Genomic DNA, 23615 nt, shown 5'->3' on the forward strand with positions numbered 1-23615 from the left:
CAAGTTTAAAGAAAAGTTGTCATAAAAAGAAGCTAAAGAAAGAGCAGGAAGGACTAGGAAAGACCGATCGCTAATCTCCTATGTCCTCTTGGCTCATGTACTCATGCATACGGGTGATGGGTGCCCAGGTGGTGCTAGCAGGCAGAAGAATAGAGATTTGGAGCTTGGTTTTCATGCATCCTTGAAAAATACTTTGGCTACTGAGTATGAAGGAACTCTAAGGCCAACCCTTGTGAGACCCAATTCAGTAATCGTGCTCTGAACCCTCTCATAAACTGGCCTGAGTGAGCCAGATGGGGTTGGGGATTTTTACGGGGCTTAGATACGAGCTGGGGGTCCCTGTGGTCGAGTTGTGTCAGCTTCTGGACATATGTGCACTGCAAGAAATAGGGGCACTGGTAGAAAATTGGGCATACATTTTATATGCCTCTGAGGCTAAGGAGAAGCAGAATGGAGTTTATCAAGGATCTTGCGAGTAAAGAAACATTAGACCTAAGTGCATAGAGTAGCAATCAGATGCCCAAATCTCTTGGGGAACCCAGCTCTGGGAGCCAATCCAACTTCCCCTGAAGTCAATAGGAACTGCAAAGGGTCCTGCAATGGCATCACTGCGATCAATGGTACCAAAAAGACTCAGAAACATTTACATCATATTACAACAGACTGTGCGTCTGCCTTCGGCTGGACTCGGAAAAAGTACAGAAACGGCAGAGGAGGTATGTACAATTTCCTATGACTTCACTGTGTTTTCCAGGCAGGAATAGGTAGTTTGAAAACAATTTAAAAACATTTTAACAGGTCCCTAATCATAGTTATAATATTTATCCTTTAAAAAAAACCACTTACTGAAAAAATAAAACCCCTTAATTTGCAGATTTGTTATCATAAAAATATAGTTCTTGAGCTCACAGAATGTTAATGCATTTGAACATGTTTTTATAAGTAAAATGATAAACCTAAGTAATTCTGCTGTGGCTTGGGATCCTATCTATTCAAAGACTTAAGACCTTTGGGACAGAGCCCATCTGCCTCAATTTATGCAGCACTTCACACAGCGCGGTCCGTCCTAATGAGTAATAGTCCCTGTGATGGCAAATGTACCAAGATACAACCCTATGAGAGGTCTAGCTGCAAAAAGAGAGCAGTGCCCCGTACACACTCTTAATAAACAAACACATAAATCATCATAGTTAAAGAGATTTATCCATGGGGTAATCCCGAGGGAAAAGAACAAATTTTTATTCTTTTGGTTTCCTGCCTCTGCTGTTTCCAGAAATGGTCCCTGCAGCTCTGGCAGTCACCTTCCTGAACTGGGTCTTTGCAGTCGGTCTTTGAGTCTTTCCTAGACCACGACCTGCCCCTACACATCCTACTTAAATTTATCCTTCAGTGGGCTTCAGATTAGGATCACCAAACACTTTGACCTCTGCCTGCTTCTTCAAAGGACCACTCAAACGTAGCATCTGACATGGAGTGCACAGACAGACAGGCACATGGACACATGGACCCCTTAGGGGGTCTCTCTGCCACCCCAGAAGCTCCTGCCAGATTAATGCCTCTTGAATGTGGTCTCTGCCATACCACGTACTCTGAAGTATGAGTCCGTATCAGGCAGATACAGAACACAAACATCATTGAGTGTTTCTGGCCAAATGCATCTTGATAAAAGCTGTGACTACGTTTATGATACAGATCCACGTGTGATGGTTTCTCTGCTGCTCTGGTTCCTTCTCCTTCAGGTAAAAGATACAATCACTGCCATACTTCAGCTGGCAGGCTCAAGTGTGCAAAACTTCAAATTAAAAATTAGTTTTCTGAGGTTAAATTCCAAAATGTTTTGCACTACTACAAATTTAAAGGAAAGCAAACCGATGGATACCCCAAACCCATGCAAAACAAAGTAAAGTAAATAAACAATAGAGTAAAATATCTATATGAAACTTCATGGAAATATTTTCAAGCATTTCTAATATTCCTAGTTTGTTTTCATCAGCTTTTTCAATTTATTCAGCAATCAACCTAGTACTCATGATCTTGCCTGTAATTACCCAAATTGTTTTCAAGAGCGGACCATTGTGGCTTCTCAGACTTCAAGCCTAAGTTGTATTTCTTGCTGGAATCAGCGAAAGTCTTTTTATTACCTTCACAGCGTTAAAGGAGTGGCATAGTATAGAGAATTTAGAGAAATGATCCAGAGCTTTGCACGTATTTCTGAAAGAGATTTGCAGTAATTCCTATGCACCCATTTGTCACGCTAAACCAGACACTTAGACCAGGTTTGCTTGAAGATGCTCCTGGTTCTTCAGTGGTTTGGGCTAGCACAGGTTAAATATGACTTAAGACAGTAGGAACAGCCTTAGGCCAATTTGTGACTTAGTACCAACGTTTTGGGGGAAGCCAGCTTCTGGGGGAGCTCCAAAGCAATGCTCTTCTGTATAACCTTCACAATCAGATTTGTGGGAAACAAGTACAGGATTGGGGCCCCCCAAAAACTGCAAAGAAATCATTTGCATGAATCTCTGCACCAATATTGCAGAGGTAGAAGATGCAAATTTAGGACAACAGAGAGCCTACATTCATTTCAGCTGCTTATTTTCATGTAAAAGTAATAAAATAAGCATTTCAGAGGTGATGCAAACATTTGACATCAGAGGTGCGTACTGGCTTCTCTTGCATTAAATGAAGGCAGTACCGAAGTTGACAATTGACTGTTTTCAGTAATTCAGCAGGTAGGAATAGTTTTGCACATTTTGACACGGTTCTTGATAATCCCCTGACTTTTAAGAGTTAGGTAGCAGGCAGTGTTTCAGACAAGACTGGCTAAAAACCAACATTTACAGTCAGGGGAATTCAGCCCACTTGATCCTCTACCACTGAAGTCAGCAGGATTATTCAAGTGAAGCACAGTCACCCTAAAGCTGCTGTAACTGCAGTCACCTACGTGTATGTTATATACAGGCCTGCTATGGGGATTTGCTGAAGAGCATCGAGTACAAAGTTAAGGGCCAGATCCAGACTTCAACAAATGGTGAGATACTGCTTTAGCCAAACCTTATCAACCCCAAGTTTGAATCTGGAGCTGATCTTGCCAAATGTTTTTTGCATTTAAACCCAGGGTTTGGGTTCAGGCTATGTTCTGAAAAAGAACACGTTGGTTTTGACACTATCATAATCACGTACACCATTCTTCTATAATTGCATCAGATTCTGCATCAAAGACATCCAAGTCTCTTCCAAAAAAACCCTTTGGGAAAAATTATAACATTACGGTAAAGATGTTCCTGCATATTAGAGAAGACTTATAAAATCCCCAGAAACTAAGATGCTGAATGCCCAATGAATACCAAGGCTCTCTCTCCATTTAAAACTTTCCAGTAGTTTACAGTGATAATTCCACCCTAATCACCATTTTTTATTTTTATTAAAGAAACAAAAGGAATTTCAAAAACTCTACCTAGAATCACTTGTTTCTGCCAAGCGGTTGTTCATGATGGCTAGAGCACCCACCCCTGCGGAGAAACCGTTTTGTCTCGTATTGATACAAACGTTCCTCGGGTAGCCGTTGGCTGTCTCGGACAACTGCTTTTGCAAAATGGCCAGGGAGACTTTATTCGATGCCGTGAGCTCCCTCATGGAGATCATCTCTCCAGAGAGCCTCCTCCCCTCGGTGTCGCTGTCGTACTGTCCATCAGCGTCCATTGAGATGTTATGTCGACGTAGGCGGGCTCCTGGGGTGATGGCGTTGCGACGTCCAAGGCGGGCACTTGATTTATGGCACTTTGGGCAACATCTGCATTCGAATTTTTTCAATACCCAGTTCAAAACTTGCTTGATTACAATTGAGATGACATTAAAAAGAGAGTATATGCAACATACCCCCATTAATATAAATATGAAGTTTCCGAATCTGTATAATCCCTGATTTTGGTACGCAGCGTTTTGGCTGCTTACCAAATCTCCAAAGCCAATGGTGCTGAAGGTGACAAAGCAATAGTACAAGGAGTCAACGTAGTTCCATCCTTCCACCGCTGTGTACATTGCGGAGGCGCAGCAGGAAAGGGTGATAGCAAAAATTCCTAGAATCAGCATCACGTGGTAAACGGACGGCTTCCAGCCCACGAGGCTGCCCGCCCCCGACATAACTGGCCCCCTTCGGAAGTTGGGAGGTAGGAGACCACTTCTTCGCAGCTGTCTCTCATGGCACGCCTTCATGATAAATGCCAGGAGAGAGATAATGCGCTCCAAGAAGAGGTTGAAGAAAAGAATAGTCCCGGCACACCCAAAAAGGCCATAAACGATGAGGAATACTTTTCCAGCCACGGTTGCCGGTGTGGTCATCCCGAAACCTAAGGTGTGGAGATAAACGAGTAACATTAATGACATGGTTTTTCATGTGTAAGCTCAGGATGTACGTAACTAGGCAAAGGTCCCATCTCACTGGACAAAAGATGGAGTGCTACCTCTAAGTCAGCTTAGGCCAGCAGGAAACCGAGTTTTGTACAGAATGAAGGCGGCACCAGAAAGCTCAACGAGATGACCAAAACTCAAGAGAGAGCAGAACATCCTCGCAGAGATGAAAGATGACATTAACGGAGAAACACCACTCTGTAAATGCGGGTGGAAGCATTCCTGAGCCCAAACCACCTCGAGATGAGAGGAGGTGAAGAGGCCATTTCCCTGCTCCCACGCGCGTGGCCTGATGGAAAGTTTAAGCTCTCTACTGACAAGCTGTAACCCAGCATAACGCTATTGTTATCGAGGGCTGATAATACCACTCCCGCTGAGAAGATGGAAGGTTTCAGGTTGTGTAACAGAACACCACCCGAAGATCAAATATTGTTTTAAAAATAACAGCACTTTAAAGTCTTAACCAAATCCCAACTGCGACTAGCCCACCTGATATAATCACAGAAGGAAGGAAAAGCCATGGCCCTGTTTTAAGTCCCTGGCGAGATACCCCCCCTGCAGAGCCGCCCGGCAGACTGGGAGCACTAGGATCTTGCAGACTGGTAATTACAGCAGGGAAAAACACTGCCGAACAGTTACATAGAAAAATCGGAGTATACAAACTCTGGAAAGATCCGGCAGCAATATTAATTCACCTCTTCTTTACAAGAATTGTCTTTTGACATTATTCATACACATAATTTTATATATAAGCAGTAATGCCTTGCAGCTATAGACGCTTAAATAGCAGCAAAAGTGATCTTGAATTTGCATGCATATAAATACAGTAAGTTTGCTCCACATTATTTGCTGATACCAGTTATTTTATGAAGAAGAATTACATATATTTCACATACTATCTCAGGAAGATTCTTCCGAAACTCAGTTCTGTAGGTATTGCCCTTGTTCTGCCATTCTTCCCTGTAAAAATGCTCGGTGGTTCAGTCAAAAAGCGTACTGATGGGATTGAGGTCACTGCTCATGTCCCATGAATAATTAACCACATCTAATCTAAATTTATGGTTTGCGAAAAATCTGCATGCTGAAATTTCTTTACCTTATTGTTCCACGAAAATGCTGAGCAAGTAACATACTCAGGGAAGTATATAACAACATCAGACCACATCAGTGAAAGTTTGCAAAGAAAAAGGGGCTACTTTTAGGATAGAGCATAATGAAATCATTAAATCCCATTTATTATAGTAACACACCTTTAAACAGCAACAGGAAAATATTCCCTATGTATAATGAATTGAGATTGCTGCTTGAAATCTATTGATTTATTTTTGTAATGGCTGTATTGTTCTGGGTAATTTATTTGTGCTACCTTTGTACTTCATTGATACAGAATTTCTCATCTGTGGATAAAAGAGTGTAAATGCTCATGACAAGTAAACTTGGAAATATCTTTTCAATGACATGTAGGTGCACGAGGAAAGAGGTGGTCCTACTTTCACAACAGATTTGGAATGCTTGGGAACAGCTGTGTGACAGCAATTCCGACTGTACTGCATCATCAGCATCTTCACAGTAAAAACAGTCTTTTCTGTAAAAGACAGTGAAAAACTGCACAGTATTACCAGAAAATGAAAAATTATCAAAGGGGCCATCATTCTGGACCCACAATCTCTCCATTTTGTCGTGCTAGAAGACCACCTTTGAGCAGATCTCACAAGGCCTGCCTTGGGGTCCCAGGCTTAACCCAGGGGGAATGGGAAGCTCCTCTCAGTTCCTCCTCCTCTGTGGGGTGAAGCTGTCATCTGCGTCGGGCTGGCTGCTCGTGGGAGCCTTCTCATTTGATGATGAATATCCACTGGTGTCTGGTCCCCAGAAGCCGGGGAGCCTGTTGCGGTTGCCAGCTAGGGATACCCGGCCAGCTGGTTATGGAGAAGGCATCTGTTCGCCCATGCCTTGTCAGCAAAGCATTTAAACATGTGCTTCACAGCAAGCATGTGAACATCACCATCAAAATAAATGGGTTTATTGTCACACATATAGCTAGACACATTTATTAATTAAAGAAAAAAAAGAGAGATAATGACAGTTTGGATCAAATTGTAAATGTGCTGAAGCTTTTTAGTATTTTTGGGTGATCATTCATGAGAGGTGGTGAAGTTTTATATTTTTGATGCAGTTTGTTTAAGCAAGATTTTCTGAAGCATAACGTTACCAAAATTCAGTATGTAGCTATGCAAGGTGAAGGGACCCATCACAGCAACGAGAGTGCTAAGACTTACAGAAAACAGACAAAAAGTAAGACCAGGCAGACAGAGCAATTTCAGGTCAACAGCCAGCAGACAGAAGTGGGCTCACGCACTCTTCATACAGGGTCTTCCTTCGCTACCTGCGTTTGTCCCTTCGGCACCACCTGGACCATGAGGGTTAGTCCTGGTGTGCTCTGTACAACACACCTGAGCTCAGCCCCTGCTCAAGTCCCTCATCCTGACCTGCATAATAGGTTTTGTGGTTACTATTCTGCTCATCGGGACTTTTACTTTACTTAAGCTGGTGATGGATTCAAGAGGTAGTGCAACTGGACGACTCTGTGAAGACTTACGTGCCTTGTGATATGCTTCCCGTTGCTCTTCCTTTCTTTTCTTTTACCCATTTTCTTATGGGTGAGAGAGATGGTTGGTACCAGAAACAAGAAGGAATAGCGGCTGTAGTACCTGTGAGCTCTTCTCTCAGGCCAGTCGGTTTGGCGATTACCTTGTCCTACTATATAGAGATTAAAGGGGTTGACAGTTTTCCAGTAAAGATATATTTAACCAGAGATGGAGGAAAGTTTGGGTCACCTTGAAAACTGAACACAAGAAAGTCTTCCAGCCTTTACCATGGCGGGACATCGTGTGTCCCCGCTTCTTTTTACCAGGCCCTCAGCTCTTCTTATAGAGGCATCCTGCCATGGCACTTGACTCACACAGCAAGTCAGCACAACTGAGCAACCATTTTAAATCCCAGAGTGTAGATCATGAGAGTAGCATCACCTCTATCCCCTCTTAATAATGCAGATATATTTAAAGGAATCAAAATAAACTAAAATTGTTGAATACAACTTTTTAAACAAATGATTTCTCAGAAATAAACAAAATAACCTATAACCAGAATGCTGTTTCCAGCGGGAAAGAAGTTCTTGCAACATAAAGAGTAAGCTCTTACAGGGCTGGTTCCCAAGAGATGTGGGTTACAGAACACAGGCAGATAAAGTAAGAGCAACCAATTTTGTTTCATGTCTGTTCCACATGCTTTAGCTCATGGCTTTCCGTAGTCCTGGTTCGCCTTTATTGACTAACATGTATACTGCATCAAGGAAGACATTATCATATTCTGAATTTTGAGACTAAAATTCTATATTTGGATTCTGGTGCTCCCTTCAACCCCTTTTCCACCTGTTAGCATTTCATCATTATTGCCCCTGACAGAGTCATACCTGTATATTTCACAACTACCTCTCATTTATTCTATAGCTCCTTACCACCTAACATCCAGAAACAGTTGCCTTGGATACAGGGTCACAGCTCAGAGCCGGCAAAACCGCCGCAGATGGAAACCTGCTGCTGCATCTAGCACTTTTACCCAAGGAGTGAGAATATTACGAGGCAGTTCTTCCACCTGGCTTTGCATTTTCAGACTAAAAACGAAAAACTTACTTTCCCTTTAACATCTTTGTCAGCCTGCTTTATTAAAATACCTCTCTTTGGGCTCAAACAGTAAGTTTTTTTAGAGCTTTTCCATTGCCAAAGTCTTTAATATCAAAGTTGCTGTACAATCACATTTGATCTTGTTTAGATTACTATCGGGAAACAGAGCTCCTGAACGGTGGTGGTCTGTCCAGCACTGTGTGCATTAAGACACTTTAAGTTAGACCCATGCTAAGCCTGAAGACATGAGATACCACTGCCGTTTTTAGGGCTGGTCTAACTGGTATTGTACACAAGCTTGCAGTCTTTGGTGACCCGTGTACTGGAGCAGATATCCCATGGAAAAAATACTAAGTGACTATGCAGCTAAGGACTGACTCCCATAATCAATCAATCAATCAATCAATCAATCTACCTACCTATCTATACTTGGTAATATACATACCACTTCAAGTTGAATAAACAGGCTGTTTCTGGCATTTCCTAACTTTTTTGTAATTTTAATAACATTCTTCTAACATGGACTTGTTCTCCCCAAAGCCTACAGTAAATAGACGGTCAGAGGTCCTGTAAATTTGCTTTGTGAACCAGGGTGAGCTAAACCAGGTCTTTTTTTCCCCTAACTCCTATGACTGTTCAGTATACAAAAATGTGCATATATGTACCCAATCCACCACAGCCTGGGAAAAGATGCCCGGTCTATTCTGCCACCTGAAAGAGCACCATGATAAACTCGATTAGCGAAGTCAAAAACCATCCAGGTCACTGTTGTTGCTCCTTGTTACATCTCCACCGGTGAAATATTAGTCAGGTGTCTGAGACAACTGCTACTCAAAAGGAGCCACGCTGGCAGAACAGAGGCAGGAGATGATTAATTGAACGTTAAGGAGTTTCAAGGAGCTGCAGGCAATTATTAAAGGCTTTCCACAGTACCAATTTTAATCTGTTTATACACAATTGTGATCACGTTATTGGTTATCCGAAATGCTGCTACGCATAACATCAGTGAACACCAGAATCAATCACCCTCAGCGTTTCTCTGCTGGCTGTGATTTAAACCACAGCCTGAAAGGTCATGGCCACATTCTCATTCCTCTTTAAAGTACATTGGTTTTTAAAAGAGTTAATAGCATTGTCAGCCTAAAATAACCTAAGCTTCCTTGACAAAAAAGAAGTGATTAAATTGGCAACCACGACAATAAATAACTAAAAGGTAAAGCTAACAAATAGTTGTTAGTTACCAGATGCATGTGAAGGGTACAAAAAGAGACCGAGAGGTACCAGTGCTTTTCTGTAGAGGTGAATGACAAAGACAAACCTAAAATTATGCCAAAAAGTGACTCGGGAGAGGATGAGAGACAGGGCTGGGCAGCAGCGCCTTCTGCCCAGGGCTGGGAGGCAGCAGGGGAGCTCCATCAGTCCAGGGATGCCGGCACTCCCCAGCTCCTCTGGCAAGCTGTGATTTCTGCTCGTGGGCAAGGGGCTTGTGCTCCCATGGGCACCCCCGGAGAGCAGCGGGATGCTGTGAGGGGCTGCCCCACAGGGACAAGGGAGGAGGAACCTGCAGCGGGGAACGGTGTGATGGAGAGGACCGTGGAGGTAACCAGAGGCGCTGGTGGCTGCGATCCTCGGGTTGAAGAGGGGACTTGGGTACTCTGGAGAGGAAATTTTGGAGGGGAGAAGGTGGTGAAGGACCTCCTCTGGTAGGAAGGGGACAGGACAGCCAGCTGGGGGCTAAGAAGCTGCAAAGGAACTTCTGTCTCGTGAAATCCCCTGAAGATGGGAATATGAAGCCTGATCCCGCGTGCAGGGTACTTGCACGAGGAGGTGCTGCCGTGGGCGGCTGATACCTGGCCACGTCAGCAGGCAGGTGAGGAAGGCACCCCATGTCCTACGGAGAAGGTGTCCTGTGTGACGGGGCTGGAATGTATTTAGGGTGAAGGATATGCCAGACCTGACAGGAGTAAGGGTGAGATTTCTTCTCAGAAACCTCAAATGTTACCACCTTGACAGGGGTCTAAGGCATTAGGGGTACCCTCCTAAGATCCCCCAGGAAAGGGGAGAGGAATAACCTCCTCAAAACCTGGCTGCTCGTGTACATTTACCTTCTGCTCCTCGCAGCAGGCTTCCCAAGTATGTTCTTCCACGCTGACACCTTCAAGTTGAGCTTTCCAAGAAAGACCTTAAATTTCTAGTGAGTACTCAGCAGGCACATTTATCAACTCAAGTGGCCTAACTTTTGTAAATTTGAGTGATAAAAAGAGACACGCTGGGGCTTCAGCTTCACCACCAGCAGCAGCACTCTTGCTCTAGTCATTTACCAGAAGTAGGCAAGCTTTTTTTCTGAGTTGTACTGCATGTTGCCCTTTCTGTGTACAACATGAGAAGAAAGTGCATAGCAAAGACTAACCAAAAAAACCCACCCTTGCTCACTACTAAACGCCATTATTGTAAACACGTAGCCCAATAAATAGAGAAGGCGGCTGATCATCTGGTCTGGCCAAGCTGCTTTGGCGCAGAACCAAGACAAGGAAGAAGCAGAAGTGTCTCTAAATCAGTTTTACAGTTCCCTGGCTGGGGCTGGCTGCTCCCCTCTGCACTTTGTACAAGCAAGCAGGGACTGACTTATGCCAAGCCACCAGCGTCGCCAGCTAAGCAGTAGCTCTGGCCCAAGTTCTTCCTAAACAGCCCCTCGAAGAGGGAACGCATGGGGAGAGTCATGGGCTTGAGGCTGGAAATTTTTGGCAAGCTTATGTCTGGGTTTTCTGGTTAGTCCTATTGCATCAGGACACAGTTTCTAATGAGGGACAGGGGCCCTCTCCTAAAAGGGGACAACGGAGAATGAAGTTCAGAGAAATAAAAAAATCAGAGGAGTATGAATTCAAACTGCACCCAGAAAAAGAAAGTCAGGACCTACGAGCTGGCATTATTCTTGCTGACTCTCAACCATAAAGGGATGGAGGTGTCCTGCAGCATGACAGTCTTCCTTAACTTCTCCATTAACATATTGTTCGTAAATACACTTTCTTCCAGTGCTTCAGGTTTTATTGCTCTCACAAATAATATAATCTTCTTCTCTGCTAAACTCTTGGGGCCAGTGTTGTGGTTTAACCCGGCAGGCAGCCGAACACCACACAGCCGCTCGCTCACTCCCCGCCCCCGCCCCGCTCAGTGGGATTGGGGAGAGAATCGGAAAAAAAAGTAAAATTCATGGATTGTGATAAAGACAGTTTAATAGGACAGAAAAGGAAGGGAAAATAATAATAATGATGACAGAATATACAAAATAAGTGATGTACAATGCAGTTGCTCACCACCCGCTGACCGATGCCCAGCCAGTCCCCAAGCAGCGATTGCTGCTCCCCAGCCAACTCCCCCAGCTTATATACTGAGCATGACGTCATATGGTATGGAATACCCCTTCAGCCAGTTTGGGTCCGCTGTCCTGGCTGTGCCCCCTCCCAGCTTCTTGTGCACCTGGCAGACCATGGGAAGCTGAAAAGTCCTTGACTAGTGAAAACGCTACTTAGCAACAACTAAAACATCAGTGTGTTATCAACATTCTTCTCTGTAAATCCAAAATACAGCACCACACCAGCTACTAGGAAGAAAATTAACTCTATCCCAACCGAAACCAGACAGACAGACTCTGATTTACAGTCATAAAAATCAAGACTGAAACTATTTTCTTCATTTTATGCTACCTTTCTTGGGCAAATCTTAAGCAAGATGATACTAAACCCCCTCTTGTTTTGTCAGTTACTCTGCCCCTTGGCACAGCTGGGGTGCTCTAACAGCTTGTTAAAAGGAAAGAATATGAATTAGTCGTGGCTAAATTAGCACTAAACCACCTCGCAAAGGAAAACTTCCAGAAAAAGGGGATGAAAGCAGGATGCTCTTTTTTTGGTTGCAGCCTATCTCCTTGTGAATTGACCTAAGCTAGTCCAGAGCTGCTTCTCGTGGCTGTATCCACACCTGATGATCAGAGAGTTCCATCTTTGGTTTGTTTTCTTTCCTTATCCTGAGAGCTGGGTGAAAACCACTTTGCTATAGTCTTTTCTGAAATGGTGGTGGTGTTAATAATGGAAAAATATAGCCCACAAGCTCCTCGGTTGTTTAAGTTATATTACTGTGGAAAAACACTTCCTTGCACTAGAGGCCAACGGTCTTTAAAATCCTGCCTTAACAGCCGTCGGGGCCATATCAAACCCTTGCTCACATTTGAGGTTGTGTGCAGAAGCATCTGCCTTGGCTCACCGCACTGCCGAACCTCAGCTAAAACACTGAGGTTTCTGAGACGTTATCAGACAGAGGAAACTTCTCTGAATTTAAAGTAACTATTTTCAAAAATCTGCAGAAAACAAAAGCATGATAACCAAGAAATACACAAAGTCTGTCTCAGTAACCAGAGATATACATGAAGACATAGCTCACAGACCCTGAGTGGCCAATTCCTTCTCTCTCTTGAGACGTGTCCAATATCTGAAGCCATATACTGCCACCTTCTCTGACCTTCCTACAGTCTTCATGTAGCTGAGGATAAGATTCCAGGCGAACGTTGTTTCAAAAGTTGATTTCTCTTGCAGTCTTAATTTTTCATCCTTTAAAGCTCCTTCCACTCTTATTTTCCTATGTTTTTGAGAATGTTTTTTGTGTGGATAATTGTGTATCTAAGCAACACCGTAACAAGAAAAAGCTTATGCCCTGTCATTTCAAAGGGAGTGTTTCAAACATTAGCATTCACACTTGCTTTTGCTGCTTATTGAAACTTCCAGTCGCATTTCAGATGCCTGAGTAGACCCAAGGTTGTGCAAACATTTTTTTCTGAACTGCAAGGAAAAAATAATGGTATCAAAATCTTTTTATATTTTTGAGACATTATGGGCTTGGAAAGAATACTTGCACGTGTACTGCCACTCCAGTACCAGTACATCTCACAACACTTCTCCGTTCAGGCTAAGAAATAGCATTACCTGAATTTTGCAAGTAATCTTGGGCGTATGTCATATTTCCTCACATGAGAAATCTGATAAAACAAGATTTCGCTCCTGCGCTTTCTAAGCCTTAGAGATGGGAAAGGCTGTCAAATGGTTGAATCATTGGCTTATCTTTTGACTGGATAAAACAATAGACTTGCAGCATTTTTTTCTGCCATTGGTATTTGTGCAGGTATTCAGAGAACATCTATTTCTTGATAGCTGTCTCAGCTCTTCTGCTTTACAAAGACTCAGCCTATAAAGATCGACCTGTAGGACAAAAAGGACCTAAACATACAGGGCAAAATCTTTTACATCGTTTGGCCACTTTTTCCTGAATTTCTGTGCAAATTTCTACAGTTATGATTTAATGAAAAAACCCTGACCAATCTACCTCAACTTTTTAATGGTTTAAATATGCCTTCCTGAGTCCCTTATTTCAAAAAGTTCCTGCTGAAAGAAAAGAAGCAAATTCTTAAGTATCTTTTAGCTCAGGCAGCTCTTCTAATTCATTCACGAAGGCACAAAGACCTAATTTTACATAACTGTAACAGAAATATAGGGTGACAGGACTGCTGACTAACCAGTTCTTCCTCATTTTCTATTTCTGCATTTAAGTCTTCCTTCCTTAGTATGCATTTCCCTTGACTACTTTTAAATTTAATGATACTGAACAACTTAGCCACTTTATCAAGATCATTTTGAGCTTTTATCTGAGATTTTCCCGGTCCTCACAGCTCTGCCAGTAGCAGTTTTTGTAAATGGACAAATCATTTTATCACACAAGTTTTTCCCCCCCTCCCCATTAAAATCACCATTTGGACTGAAGATCTTTACAGTGCAGTCATTTCCATCATCAAAGGCTTAAAGTAGACTCGACTCCATACACATTGAGCACGAGTGACACTGTATTTTTTATTTATCCTCATAAGATAAATATATTGCTTGCACAATACTCAGTCTGAGCAAAGAGATGACAGAATATTCAATAATGAATAAGCAAAAGGATTCTATCCAGTTTTTTTTTAATTGAAATTTACTGAATTAGTTTCTCATCCAGTTCTCAGGTGGGCAAATTTCTCTTAATTGCTGTTTCTGCCTTGATTAAATTTGCCTGCCTAACATGAACGTGAACATTTGGCCCATCATTTCTAAAGGGGAAGAAGCTGCAGTGGTACAAGCTCAGAAAGTTTAAAGTTCATTGAGGAATCACTGGGGGGCTATATTTGTTATCAAGGTATTATCACTTTTTTCATGAATGAGTAAGCAGCACTTACCATGGATTTTTAAACACCTCACCCATATAGGTAATCCCATACGCTAACATCAAGCCGTTCAATTTCTTATCTTATTGCACTCCAAAGCATTAATTACTTGAAAAGGCTGCTAATGCTTTGTCTCATCTCATGCAATTAGATTTAATTTTCATTCTGCTTCTCTTGGTTTGATTCAAGAGAGATTGCTTTGAAACCTTCCGATGTCTAGGCTAGGTGTGCCACCCACTGCCACCAACAGACCCACTGAGCTCAGAGATGTATGACTTACGGTAATGTCGTGCGCCAGCCAGTGCTGGCAACATCAGACCTACATTTGTTTTATAAACCTAGCGTGCCAATACAATGAGTAAGGTGGAATTTCCTAAAGCTCTGTAGACTGGTCTAGTGTTGACTTCAGCAGAAGCAGGCTGTTGAGGAGATGTAAAATTAAACATATTCGATTTGTCTGGATTGCTATGCAATTGCCCCTTAGGTTATAATTCTGGTTGTTACTTAAGTGTTTCCATTCACAAAAGGTTTTTATTATCACTTCTAAGATTTATTGCGCTCAGGAGGACTTTCACATGTCAAATGTTCACCAGCATGAATCCTGATCTTTGTCCTTACCTACCTTCTCCCAAAAGGCACTCAGATATGCACTTGGTGCTGACACACTATGAAAACTGTCTCTCTTGATAAAGGTAAGCAAGGCTTATATGGATCACAGGTACAGGCTATGTTTCCAATAATATCAGGCTGTCTTCATACTACAAATTGCAGATGAAATGTTCCATGTTGGTTTTCTGTTGCTCTAAGCCTGATGCTATTACAGCAAGAAGTAAAATTCTCATTGACTTCAATAGCTGCAAAGATAAGGTAATACTGCATTCCTTAAAATAAAGAAATGACATTGTGTTTTCCAGCACAACACCAGGAGTAGATATTGTTACATGAAGTTAATTGCCAACAAATCTATCCTGTAATTGTTTTCCTCTTCTCTCCACGACGGAGAGTAATTAAAGTTTGCAGAAAAGCAAGACAGTGTGCTTGCAAAGATGACCCATCAGTAAAAGTGAGAAAAAATTATGAAGTGTATATGACCTGTGTCAAACTGAAGACAGTCGGAGGAGGGAGAAAGATTAGACTGAAAAAAGAAATAAGGGTCAAATAGCAGGATTAACACTAGAGAAGAGGGACAGGTGTGATTAGGAGCAGAAAGAAACTGTAAAGCTTTACTTTTGACTTCTTTGGTAGTTATTAACTTGAAAGACTGCAAAGCCGTGAAACAAATATTCAAAATTTAATCAAGCAAACAAATCATCAGTAGAGGAGGGCATGCTAACTGGGAGGGAGGCAGCAGAAATTAAGAGTGCCTGGGAAAGGCAGGTGACCGGGGAGCGTTAGAGAACTGTAAGAGAAGGAAAGGGGGAATATCCCCAGGAGAGCAAAGGGGGACGGCAGAGGCCAGGGACTGGCCGGGCTCCATGGGAACACAGCCCGTAGGGTTTCAGGCAGGGTTTGGAATTACGAGCCCACAGCAAATAGGGCAGCTGATAAGCCCAGTAATTATGATCCCTCACTGCTATTACAGGCGCGATAGCTGGTTTACAGGGAGGTTGCTTAGCAATACCGACCGACTGGCTGGAGCCACGCCTGTCACCTCCAAGGATGGAGAGCTGTCAAAGCGGTATCTTGGCCCATCAATGTTTGGTTTGCAATCACATCTCCAGGCTCTTGTAATGCATAGGGAACCGAAATACAGGTATTTGCTGCCCAGCAGGAATATCACTGAAGACCAAACTGAATGTTGGGCTAAGCGGGAGGTATGTATCCACCAAGTAGACATCACTCCTTCAATTACCCGAGCTAGAGGGACCCTGGAGGCTGCAAAAATGGAGACTCCTTGATTACAAACTCCAGTTTGTCTTTGTTTCGAACGTGAACCAGAACACAAGAAGTCAACATAAAACTTCCCCTGATTTCTGAGATGCGGGACCATATCTCATGCGATGCCAGGGAAATTCTTCATTCCCTGATGTTGCAGAGGGGCTTTGTTTTTCGGGTGACTGCTCTGAGATGCTGTGGTGCTTGACATTCAGTTCCAAGACCCCAGGTTTCAGTGCTCCACCTGAACAGCGAAAGTCCAGATCCACAGCAAAAAGAAGTGCAATTTGGTCGTCCCCTGGCTTAACGTCTCCAGCCGTAAAACAACAAATAGATCTCCACTGTACTGACGTTAGTGTTTTGAAACACAGGGTTTCATAGATAGGGCTTAATATTTAAGAAACCTCTGAAACTCTTAGATTAAGTAATCTGAGCTGATGTGCTCTGTAGAAATCACTCAGTTTAGATGACCGAAGCATAGTAATAGCTTCGCCTTCTGGGTCTGGCATAACCCTACAGGGGCAGGTAAACCCTAAGCAGTATTGAGACTGATTAAAATGCTATTTTCAGAAAACTTCTTTTCTTTTAAAAAGGGCTTTACTTAGAGTACTGGGGCTCCCCCCTCCCGCCTTCTAGAATAAAAACCCAACAAATCTAGGATCAAAATTATTTCATTGCAACCCTTCAGCGGGGACACCTCAAGTCACCCGCGTACTCCAAGTAAAGCTTCCTGTCGTTGCTCTCAACTACAAGAAAGCAAGCTGTGATTTAGATTACTTTCCCGCTCAGAGCACCCAACCTATGCCCACACGTTTAGGAAATTCCCATTAGTGGTACCCAAAGAAGTTAATACTCCCATGAAACTACAGCAAGTAGAAAACATTGCTATGGCGCCAGGTCTTCATCTGAGGAAAATCACTGTAGGATCACTTCTCTCCACAGAAACATGCTGACCATCGACTTGCTGACCTCTGAGCCTCTTGCTCTCCGTTCTTTATGGAGACTACCAGGGTGAGATAGATATCCACCGGCACATTGATCAAAACATCACACGCACCTAAGGAATCAGATCTGGCCGCAGCAGACCAAGCTGAAACATGCTCTCATGCTGGCTGCAGACCGCATATAGGCTGGCAAAAACAAATAACCTGACACTGCAGCTTAATAATACTGCTTGCTCTCCCAACTGCTTTCTCGTTTGGTTTCTGTTTGGGGTTTTTTTGACTTTAAGAAGGTCAACTCTGGAGGCAACTGCCCCCTAATTTGAACCCTCTGCAAAAGCTGCCTGTACAAGCCTCAGAGAATTGCAGAGCCCTGAGAAAACATAACACTGATGCTGATCAGGTGCACACTCAGGTTTGACTGTCGCCTTTTGGTTTGCGTTGGCCGTATAGACAGTGAAATTGCATTCACGGAGAGCAGAGAGCCAGAACCATCCCCAGCTGCAGCTCAAATTCACATCCTAAAATATATCAATGAAGAAGACAGGGCAAATATATTTTCCCCTTAAAGACTTCAGATCAACCCGGTTATTTGTGGAATTTCTTGCCAAATTACCTTGTGAAGTGCCTGCTCTTGGGCAGGCTCACTCCCTGGCTCCTAACAGTGCAGTCCACCATCTGACCATGCACTTGCTGAGCTGTCTGACTGCCTTTTGCACATCACTTCTGTTGAATTATTGCCTTCAGCACATCTGGACCTCCAGATTTTCTCAAAAGACTACAACACAAAGCCAGAGGATATTTTAGAAGTGAGTGGTTATGGTTCCTAGGTTGTGGAGCACAAGCAGGAATGATGTGCTGGGTATGCTGGCTCCCTACAGAAGACCCAGAGAGAAGGGGGTCTAACCCAGCCGACATCCTAAGCAAGGAGACCGCCGCTGCCAGGAGCTAGTTAGCCGGTAGAAAATACCAAATATTATGTGGCCTCTCTTCATGTGGATTCAAAGCCCATCTCACCGCCGGGCTGTGCCTTATCTCTTTGAGATTACAGCAGAGAAGAGCATGCCCCATCCCTTTGGGTGGAGCTGTCAGTCCACACGAATACTGAGTCATTTAACAGGATACCTCAGGGATAAGGAAAGGATGAATAGTCCCGCTCACACCTATACACTGTGCCCTAAACACCTGTAACCCTCGCACAGCTGTGCAGAGGGAAGGTTTTTGCATGATTTCCTCCCTTCTCAAAGCACCTATAACCCACACATGCTCCATCCCAAAACAATCCATCCACAGTAAGGGTGCTTTTTAAAAATATTATGTTGAAAAATCACTTTTATGTATTGGACTACTTCTTTTGATCTCATTTTTTAGTGCCTGGTATAGATTTCAATAAAGCAATTGTATCACTTGATTTTCCAAAGGATTTTGAAATGTGTACTTACACGTAAGAATCTTAAAATCCAAATTTAGTAGTAAGTCGATGTCTCAATATGTTTTAATATGTAGGTACCTAATGTTTATTCTAACATTTAGGAGAGGAAGAAAATCTGGATACAGAGTCTAGACTCATGGACTGAGTCAGAAATCCAGACCTTCAGGCACCCCGGAGTTGCCTTATGTGCTAGGCAGGATGAATTTGTGCTACTAGAATATGGGGAAAGCTCTGAGTGATGATGCTGTACTCTGCAACATTTCAAAAACTGGTCTGAGTTATGCTTTGCTTTCAGTCTTTAACAAAGTGCTGGGAACTATTTGTGATTTGTATTTGGGAAAGGAAGGAAAAAAACTCAACTGAAAAACAAAGTCTACTGCCAGTTAGACCAATGAATCAAGAATAAATTTCACCTAGCTGCTCCTTAAAGAAATCAATACAAAAATAATAATAAATGCCTACAAGAAAATACCTTTTGGAGTGCAAAATAATGACTGAATAAAAGGTGTAGACTGACAGCAAGCAATTGGAAATTAGACCGAAGAATTTTCTTACATAGCCCTGAAAATCGAGATGTGTCTAATGAAAAATAGACTCAACATTTCATTATTCAACCACAAACATTGCAATAATAAAAAAATGAATGCCCAGAGTGCTATCAAGAGGGTGTTTTATGGACAGTAAGCCACTCGCTTTGTGGGTTATTCCAGAAAATGCTTTAAGATTAGACTTAACACTTCATTTTAACTCTCTCTCCCATTTCTTAAAGACCCCACTAACATGCCCGTCACCCAGAGGGTTTGATTGCATCCCCGTGTAATCGGTGAGGATGCAGAACTGCAGCCAGGGCAGTACAGGAGACAAAGCACCTACCGAAGGGGAGCTGCTCGGCTCTGCGGAGGCCCTGCTCAAGGAGGGTGGATGGAGCAGTTTTCTCCAAGCCCGACTGTGCCTAACCCTTGTGTTCACAGAAGGTTGAAGAATTGGAGTCTCCCGCTCTCTGTTCAGCTTACACAAACCCCAGGAAAACTTGCAGCGCTGTCCCTGGCTGACTGTATTTCGATGCCTACATATGAAGGATTTAGTAGTTTTATTGAAACCAGTGAGAGCAGAGTGAGGACTTGAAAAAGACCCAGCGAGTTTTCTGTAAGTTGGAATCCTCTACAGAGAAGAGGCTGAGTAACCCGTGGGTGATTTACCCTTGACAGACATGGCGTCTACTTGCTGTTTGTTAAGCAGTGAGTAAGAAAGCTTTCCGATGCGTCGCTAGGATAGGAGTGTGTTTAGCTGGAGTAATAAAGTTGCTTTGACACATGTAACTGATGAAGTTGTTGAGGAAGGCAAGCTGTTTTGACTCTAGATGTCTGGTACTTCTTGGCAAGGTTGAGTCAAGACAACATTCTCCTTGTCAATGAACCGTGACACGAAGGCAAGTGAAATTGCTCTGAACCAGGATAATATGGTGTTCGAGCTGGTAGTGGAATCAAAGGTACACCAGGTAGGTAGGTACAGAAATGAGCTGGCTGGGAGGGAACAAAGGGACCATGAAAGAACGGCTCTGGAACTGCTCCCCCAGGTAGACATTTTGATGTCTACCATTTGGTTTCTCCCATGCTGCGACCGTGAGCGAGAAAGCCTTGTGCACATTTCATTCTGAGTACAGCTTTTGGGTTTTAGCGGGACAACTAGTTAATTTGCTGGGGTTTTTTTGCTTTTGCTGGGCAAACACAGCCGCCAATAATAACTGAACACAACTGTGCGGTGGAAGAAACCTTGCCCATGGAGAAGCGGCTGAGCTCACCGAGGGCTTTGCCTCTCTACAAGCTGCAGGACCTTGAAGAGGCGAGCGAGGAGAAGCGCTGAGGTGGGGGCAGCAGTTCCTCTTCTTCTGCAGGAGCTGTACACGTAGCTGCCAAAAGCTCTGCTGGGATGGGATGCAACAGCCTTGGGACACCGGTACTCCAGGAGACTCTAACCCTGCCGGGACCGTGCAGCTCGGCACCCCCAGCGCAGCGTCTCTGCCATGGCCTTTGCTGTGCCCAAAGGCACAACTCAGCTCGCTGAACTCACACTAAATACTGTAAGTAATCCAGAAGTCCTAGCCGGTAGTAGGCCAAGAGAAGGTACTACTCAGGGGAACGCCCGACAGAATCTGGCCTCTGTCGTAGCTCAGGAAAAAAAACCTCAGCCTCATCTCACATGCAAGAGATGTAGACATTATTTGCTATAAAGAGAGAGCGGTGCCCTAGGTTGCACTCCAGGAATATGAGAAACACAATTCTTAGTTCAGCCATTTACACCTGTCAAGACTGCCAAAAAACCCTGCTGAGTTTCTCATTCCCTCTACCCAGGTACAAATGACTGCAGACAGGGCAATGAAGTGGAGATGCAAACAAATGCTTGCAAATGAAGAGGAAACATTTTACATTTCAATAACCACAGAGAGGAGAAGCCAGGGTTGGCGGAGAAGTGAATGGATCTGTGTTTACACATCACCTGGAGATGTCTCTGTTTGCTACAGCAGGTGTAAGGAAAGAGTGGGTTTGTTAATATACTGACTTTTTTTGTCCATCCATTCAGGTCAGTCATAATGATCTCTTAAAAATATACGCTCTTGTGTTGAAGAAGACCTAACGCTTAATTAAAATGGTGTTTTAATGACTGGACTATTGAATGTACTTGAAAAGGGAAAGTTAACTGAATTATTCAATGCAAAAAGTAACAATACTTGACAACATTGCTGTCGTCACCATCACGACTCTATTATACAGGTTAGTCACTATTGATAAAACATTTTCCGAACCTAATGAATGCAAGTGCAATAATAAGCTGTGTGTTTCTTCCTCTCTAATAAAGGTAAAGCACGGCATTTATGCTCAGAAGCCCCAAGACAATTGGCTCGTTACAGAACTTAAAAACTGGTGGAGAAAGGAAATCGGTAGGATGTTGTGGATCTTGTGTCCGCGGGGACAGGACTTCTCAAGCAAGACTCCGAGAATAGCAGATAGCCACAAGCTTTACTTCAAGTAGATCTCCCAGTTCTTAATGGTGCCTTTAGAGTAAAAAATTTTAGAGTAAAAAATGGTAATTTTAGAGTAAAAAACATTCCTGCCCCCAAAACTCACCATTTGCTCATAAAGTGCTGCTCTTCCTAAACGCCTATCGGATACAAGTAACTGCAGTGAGCTGTAGCCAGCGATGTGCTGAGAACGTACATTACGGTACAGCTAGAAGACGTACGGCTTCGTGTATTCACATATGCACCTTAACTTTGCCAGCAGTTAAAACCAGTATCAAGTTCAGCGGTCAGGCACCGCGAAAGCCTGGCTATCGCTCAGCAACTTCAGTAGCCCGCTGCCTACCAGCCCCCGCGCCGCCTCTCCCGGTAACGAGCTATTCGACCACCAGGCGCATCCCGCCGCGGGCCGGGGCGCGGGCCGGGGAACGGGCAGGGGGGCGGGCAGGGCTGCTCGGAGGGCGGCCGGCCCCGCTCGCTCCTTCGGGCCGGCTGAAGCCCAACCATGCACCCGCACAGCCGGCAGCAAAAGTTTGCTGGGGAGGGAACGGGGCTCCCGCCGCGGCCGGCCCGGGGCACCGGCTGCCGCGGCGGTCAGCGGTCCTGCGGACGCAGCGGGAGCGGAGCGGAGCGCAGAGCCGCTCCCCGGCTCCGTGCACCGGAGGGTGCACGGGGTCCCCGGGGCCGCAGGAGAGCGGTGGAGCCGCGACCCCCCCGGGGTAGGGGATAAGGGGGGACAGGGACCCGCCCCCCCCCCGGCTGCAAGCCCCCCGGTTGCCATAGCAACGCGGCGGCGCCTCTCCCCAAACTTGGGTCGCTATAACGACCTCCCCGGGGCCGTGGCCGCAGCATCCCCTGGGCGGGCGCCTCCGCCGCGGGGCCGTCGGCGCGGCGCTCACCTATGGTGGAGACGACGGTGCCCACGAAGTAGAAGGCGCCGGGGAAGTCCCAGCGGGGCCGCAGGGCGTCGACGCGGATGCCCGCGGCCATGGCCGCCTCGTAGCTCCGCAGGAAGGCGCGCAGCTCCGGCAGGCTGATGTTGAAGATGCGGCTGAAGTTGTGGAGGGTCCGGTTCCAGCGGAGCTGCGCCGCCGCCTCCGACGGGCTCTCGAGGGCCGAGAAGACGGTGGCACCGGCGCTCAGGTACGCCGCGATGAGGGCGGCCAGCAGCAGAAACCGCCCGTTGTCCTCGTTGAGGGGCGCCAGGCGCCGCCGGCGGCAGGAGCCCGCCGCCCCCCGCGGGGGCATCATCCGGTGCGCGGCGCGGCGGGCGCGGCGGGCGGCGGGCGGCCCCCGGCGGGGGGCGCGGGCATGGGGCGGCGCGGCGCGGAGCCCGACGCGGCGGCGGCGGCGGCGGCTTCGCTGCAGGGGCCGCGGCTCTGAGTCATCCCCCGGCGGGGCTGCCTGCCCGGCTGGCGGCGGCGGCGCCCCGGGGCCGCCGGCCTCGCCCGCCCGCCCTCAGCCCGACGCCCCGCGCCCCCGGGGCCGTGGGCTGCTGCGGCGCGGCCTCGCCGGCGCGCCCCGGCCGGCTCGCTCTGGCCATGCGGGGCGGCGGCGGCGGCGGCCCCGCCGCGGGGGAGACCGCCGCGGGGAGGCGGAGGCGGAGGCTCCGTGCGGCGCCCGGTCGACGGCGGGCGGAGGGCGGGAGCGTGCGGCGCGGCCCCCGGGGAGCCGCATCCCCGGCGGGAAGGCTCCCCCGGCCCCGCTGCCGCCGCCCGCCCGCCCGGGCCGGGGCGCCGCTGCCGGTGCCGCGCCCCCGGGGTGCCGCCGCTCCCGGCCCGGGGGAGGGACGGGGCGGGGCGGCCCTGCCTCGCGCTGCCCGGCCCTGCCCGCCGCTCTCCGGATGTCCGCTCCCCACCGCGACACCGGACGGCTGCCGGGCCCCCGGGCACGCCCGGGGACGGGGGACACGGCAAACGCGGCTGCCCCCTCGTCATGTGTGCGATGCGCCTTGCCGTTGCGGAGGTTTTTTTAGCTTTAAAATCTTTTCTCTATGCCCGGTGCCGAGAGAGATGGTTTTGAG

The 23615-nt window shown here is 45.9% G+C and overlaps 1 protein-coding gene across 1 annotated transcript; it reads right to left on the reverse strand.

Moving 5' to 3' along the window:
* Window positions 1-2112: 2112 nt before the first annotated feature.
* KCNK12 (potassium two pore domain channel subfamily K member 12) lies at window positions 2113-22843 on the reverse strand. The gene is made up of 2 exons (XM_075148173.1): window positions 22492-22843; window positions 2113-4346 (listed from the first exon to the last, which is right to left on the reverse strand). The coding sequence occupies exons 1-2, from the start codon at window positions 22841-22843 to the stop codon at window positions 3451-3453; spliced, it is 1248 nt and encodes a 415-aa protein (XP_075004274.1). The 3' UTR covers window positions 2113-3450.
* Window positions 22844-23615: the final 772 nt, after the last annotated feature.

This window comes from Calonectris borealis, chromosome 3 (assembly GCF_964195595.1).
Source record: "Calonectris borealis chromosome 3, bCalBor7.hap1.2, whole genome shotgun sequence".
In the NCBI taxonomy this organism is placed as follows: domain Eukaryota; kingdom Metazoa; phylum Chordata; class Aves; order Procellariiformes; family Procellariidae; genus Calonectris; species Calonectris borealis.

Bases quoted from the DNA above. Each gene is read 5' to 3' on its own strand.
- KCNK12 (XM_075148173.1), bottom strand. From the start codon at position 22,843: ATGATGCCCCCGCGGGGGGCGGCGGGCTCCTGCCGCCGGCGGCGCCTG. The intron at 4,347-22,491 runs GTGAGCGCCGCG...TCCACACCTTAG, and splicing joins CACCGTCGTCTCCACCATAG to GTTTCGGGATGACCACACCG.